Below are 4,840 nucleotides of genomic sequence, written 5' to 3'. Positions count from 1 at the left end.
TAAAATAAAGACAGTTCATATAACTTCGTTAGCCACTTGAATGTTATGGAACAAAAAAAAGGAATTGATAATATTACTCAAAAATGAAGTGCTACAAAATGAGTACAACTGTTGAAGAACATCTGCTAATGGTGCTTCAAGCCTGCAATTGTAGCATTTTCTCTGGTTAAAAATGATGCAACAAGGACATAATACAGATTTGAAACTCATAGTATACGTGTCAAATTTGACCAAATTATTTACAAATGAATAAATTTGGCTTGTATATTGTTTCAAACAGGTTAAAAGTCATGTATGTCTTTGTAATTATTATGTTTAAAAAAAGGCAGATGTTCACGCCTTCACGGGTCAACCCAACCAGGCCCGTTTCTCTTAACTAATGAATAAAGCCGCTCATATTCTTTAATTTATGACTTACATACTCTTGCATGAATGAAGTACGAAAATCAACTATTCTAATCAAATTGATAATATGTTATTGTCACCCACCTTTAGTAATTTTCCTATGTTGCACTCTTGTTGACATTAATTCTGTCTCGCGACAATCTGCACATTGGGGTTGGCAAAAGACTCGACACAGCAGGTAAATAGGCATCGGTCAACCCACTGCAGAAAACCACAGTGTGCGGGTCAACAGAAATATGCTGCTGAATGGATTTTATGCTGTCAATGTAAGCATCTCCAGAAGAACATTCCAGACCATCAATAATCTGTATAATCCAGAAGGTTAAGTTTATATCGTTAATAAATTTATGTAAGCGCTATACATATTTTACAGAAAAATAGTAAAAATGGCATCAGTACGGCTGCAAACGAACTGAACGTTCAACGAACAGTTCATGAACTGTTCAGCAGAAAGTCAAACAAGAAATTTCGTTCGTTTAATTAAATGAGTGAATGTGAACAATGGCCGTGTTCGCTCATTTACGTTCGTGAACGTTCGGCAACGTGCTCGTTTATGTCCGTTTGTGTTTGAGAGCTCACTAAGGTTTTAAATTTTATATTTTATTTAAATATTTCAAAGTTCCCACTAATTAGATATTTGATAAATACTAATGTATTGTATATGACATAATATTTAATCATATTTTGTACCTTCGAAACTTAATGTGTGTTCGGATCTGTTCATGAACAATTGTTTCTGTTCGTTTGTGTTCATGAACATTCGTTACCTAAAATTAACGAACGAACACGAACATGTCCATTTCCTTAATGAACAAACACAAACGGAATCTCGTTCGTAAGTGTTCATGAACAGTTCGTGAACACATTTATTTCTTTAACGAACGAACATGAACACGTCCATTTCCTTAATGAACGAACACGAACAGATAATTTCGTTCGGTAAGTGTTCATGAACACATTTATTTCTTTAACGAACGAGCACGAACAAGGCCTTGTTCGGGTTCGTTCGGTTCTTTTGCAGCCCTTCGCATGTACGATGTAAAAAAAAAGGTTTAAAAAGAATACCAGTGAGCGAACACCAGAAATATCAACAGCATCCATGGAAACAAGCTCCACAAGTCTATCCGGTGTGCATATAAGAAACTCTGGCTCACAAGTTTTTAATCTGTACCAGAAACAAAGTTTCATAAAAATCAGATGTATGTACACGTCACTTGCTGCAGTTAAAAAGATAACTTTAGGTTTTGTAGAGTTGTGTAAATTACCCTTGAATTTGATGATCTATGGAAGCACCTGGATGTAGACTAACTGTATGTATTCCAAACGCCTTCAAAGGCTTGCACACAGCACGTACCTGCAAATAGTTATGTAATTATAGATTTATATCACTATAAGACATATGAAATTCATGAACCCTAGGGACTCGAAATTCATGAACCCTAGAGAGTCGGATGGTTTTTTGAGACTCGGCCAGCATTTTAGCACAACATTGTGTCTCGCCTCAACAAATTTGAACTTCTACTGGTGCATCTTTTAAAAGATACCATCTAGGGGTGTTCAAAAAGCTCGTAACTCGCTCGAGAAAAAAACTCGGATGTAAACGAGCCGGCTTGGCCCGACTCGATATGTAAACGAGCCGAGCCCGAGCTAAGCCTGGCTCGGCTCAAATTATTTTATTTTATATATATTAAATTCAATTTTAAATGTATTTAAATAAAAAATAGGTTGATGGGGGTTGAAGTGTTAACATTTTAAGTTTAATTAATCAATAACATATTCAAGTATGAGAAAATAAACAAAAATTGTACATATAATACTTTCAATATGCCTTTCGGTCTTTAAAATATTGGAAGAATAAAAATAATACATATAGATATATGTGTAACTTTTATTATATTTTTTTTATCTTATCAATATTTGTAAAGAAAATATAAAAAAAAAAACTAAAATGTTAACAAGCCGGTTCGGTTCAGTTTGGCTCGAACATTTTACGAGCCGAGCTCGAGCTCGACTTTTCAGTTCAATGAAATAAATAAGCAGAGCCGAGCTGGCTCGTTTAAGTTCGAGCTAGAGCTCAACCTGGCTCGATTACAGCCCTACCACTAACTTAAAGAGCAAAAGTAATATAATGGGCTAGTCTTGAATATAACCAGACATACCTCTGCTGCTTTCTCTTGTGACGGTACAATGAACAAAAGGTACGGGCCGGTGAACGATTCACCGTCATTTTCCTTTTTTGTAATGGAATCGACAGCAGTTGATCCTATCCAAGCAATTTGCTCCATGGTAGCACATCCACTTGTCTCCAGTACATGCTTACCGCTCGTATAGCATCTCCAATACTCAAAGCCCCATGAGTCGAAGAACAAATGTTTTCCCCGTTCAAACGCTTTGTCATCACGCATCGTATCTTGTACTGTTTTCAAACATGAAATTAAGAATTTCGATGGGCAACCTACGTCCGTTGAGATGTTCGTATTAAGTTTCTTTGTGCTTTTTTCATCCGATGGTGTTGACTTGTTCTCAACCCTTGCCTTCTTTTTTTGATTTTTTTCATTTGATTTATGATCACTGTTAGCCTTTCTCTTATTTTGGGAAGCATCGCTACCGTTTTCAGTCAAATTATTATCCTTCTTTGATGGCCAGACTTTCTTAGTCTTCTTGGAATCAAGATTCATGTATTTGTCGTTAAATGGATCCTCTAGAGTCGGGAGGCTAAAACACATACCCTGCATCATCACAACAAAAAAAGGTGACAAAGAAAGTGAGTAAAATGACTTTTTAAACTTAAGTGTTCTAATATTGAACATGTAATATTCAACAAAACTCATCAAAACAACAGGATTAACAGCTTATGGATTTGCATAAAGGATTAAATTGAAGATGATACCAACAGAACCACAATTACTTGCTAAAAACAACTCTTTTAAATAACTTGATTTATTCTTTTAGTAAAGCAACCTTCTGGGGTAGCCCAGTTGGCCAGCCTCACCCAGACCCTTCTTGAGGTCACCGGTTCGATTCCCGGCAATGCCCTTATGGGGTGTTGGGGCTCTTCACCGTGGGTAATCACCGCCAGGCAGCTATGGGGCTAAGCTAGCTTGCGGAGTTGCAATACTCCGGCGGATGGGAGGTCCGTGCAACTACCCCCCCCCCCCCTCTTTTAGTAAAGCTCTAATTGTTGCATATATATTTAGTGCAATTTGTTGTTTCCAAGCACGAAACAAACTTGAACTACATATATATGTGTAAAATATGAAATTTAAAGACTCTGTCATCAAGGCTCACCCAGACGCATGCCTAAGCCCGCTTTTCAGGCCCAACGCAGCCTTTCAAAAACCCCACTTTCAGGCCCTCATGCAAATTTTTCAGGCCAAGTTCCAACGAAATTCCAGCCAAAACAGGTCTAACACAATTGTAATAATCCTAAACAAGCCTGAAATCAACCAAAACTACACCTAAAGAAGCCTAAAACATGTCTAAAACCCTTGAAAGACCACAATTACTGGCTAAAAACAACTCTTTCGAACAATTTAATTTATTCCTTTAGTAAACCTTAATTCCTGCATATATTATAATTATCTCTAACACATTACAACAAGCAGAAACACTTAACATGATAATAAATCATAACAACAAATTTCTGAAAACCCTACTACACATGAAACTTTCAATCAATCTTAGAAAACAGATACCTGACACATTCTGCGTTTGCCTGATTGACGACGCTTTTTCTGCGCAATAATGGCGGCTATGCGATTGGAAACCTTGGCTGAATCGCTACGCAACTTCTTCCTGAGTGACTTGTTCTTCTTTCGAATGATCGCATCTTCTCCTTTCGGCATTATTACGATTCAGACCTCCAACAACAATAATCACTGAAAAATAAATTGTTCGTAAGTGAAGGCGGTTTCGTGACTTGAAAGCAGTTTTCTTGCAGGAGCTTGTGTAGCTTTTGTACTTGGTAGTAGAGGGTAGGGTTGATATAAGTTATGAAGACCAAGGGTAGTTTTGGTAATTTCAAGGGTTAGATTAGAGGGTTGAATATGTTTGGGCCGGTTATGGGCTTTTAGAGGTTGATATAAGTTATGAAGACCAAGGGTAGTTTTGGTAATTTCAAGGGTTAGATTAGAGGGTTGAATATGTTTGGGCCGGTTATGGGCTTTTAGAGGTTGGTTTTTTTCTTATTTTTTCTAACGTCTATTAAATTTTATTAAATTAAATATAGTAGAAAATTGTGTGTGTTGGCGTGTTGCTTATTGAGAATAACAAGCTCTTGATATAAAACTTGAGTTAATGTCATTAAAACAATCAATAAGTTAAGTTAAAATCTTTTTTTCTATTTTTATGTGCATGTATTGTTTTTCTAACCATTAATTTTACACACACAACTTAAGATATAGCAAAAAAGTTGAAATCCTACAAATAAAAAGAA

General features: G+C 36.3%; 1 protein-coding gene across 2 annotated transcripts; it reads right to left on the bottom strand.

The window, feature by feature from the left end:
- Positions 1–4,361, bottom strand: LOC110915979. 2 transcript variants are annotated; one of them, XM_022160728.2, is made up of 6 exons: positions 4,101–4,361; positions 2,565–3,134; positions 1,671–1,759; positions 1,471–1,570; positions 490–710; positions 1–142 (listed from the first exon to the last, which is right to left on the bottom strand). In XM_022160728.2, exons 1-5 carry the CDS (start codon positions 4,248–4,250, stop codon positions 504–506), a joined length of 1,116 nt encoding a protein of 371 aa, XP_022016420.1. In that variant the 5' UTR covers positions 4,251–4,361; the 3' UTR covers positions 1–142; positions 490–503. The 2 variants fall into 2 exon arrangements, with proteins under 2 accessions (XP_022016420.1, XP_035831087.1); XM_035975194.1 differs by lacking the exon at positions 1–142 and having other exon boundaries at positions 190–710; positions 4,101–4,332.
- Positions 4,362–4,840: the final 479 nt, after the last annotated feature.

This window comes from Helianthus annuus, chromosome 7 (genome assembly GCF_002127325.2).
Source record: "Helianthus annuus cultivar XRQ/B chromosome 7, HanXRQr2.0-SUNRISE, whole genome shotgun sequence".
Taxonomy (NCBI): Eukaryota; Viridiplantae; Streptophyta; class Magnoliopsida; order Asterales; family Asteraceae; genus Helianthus; species Helianthus annuus.
This window is presented reverse-complemented; position numbering and strand designations above follow the sequence as displayed.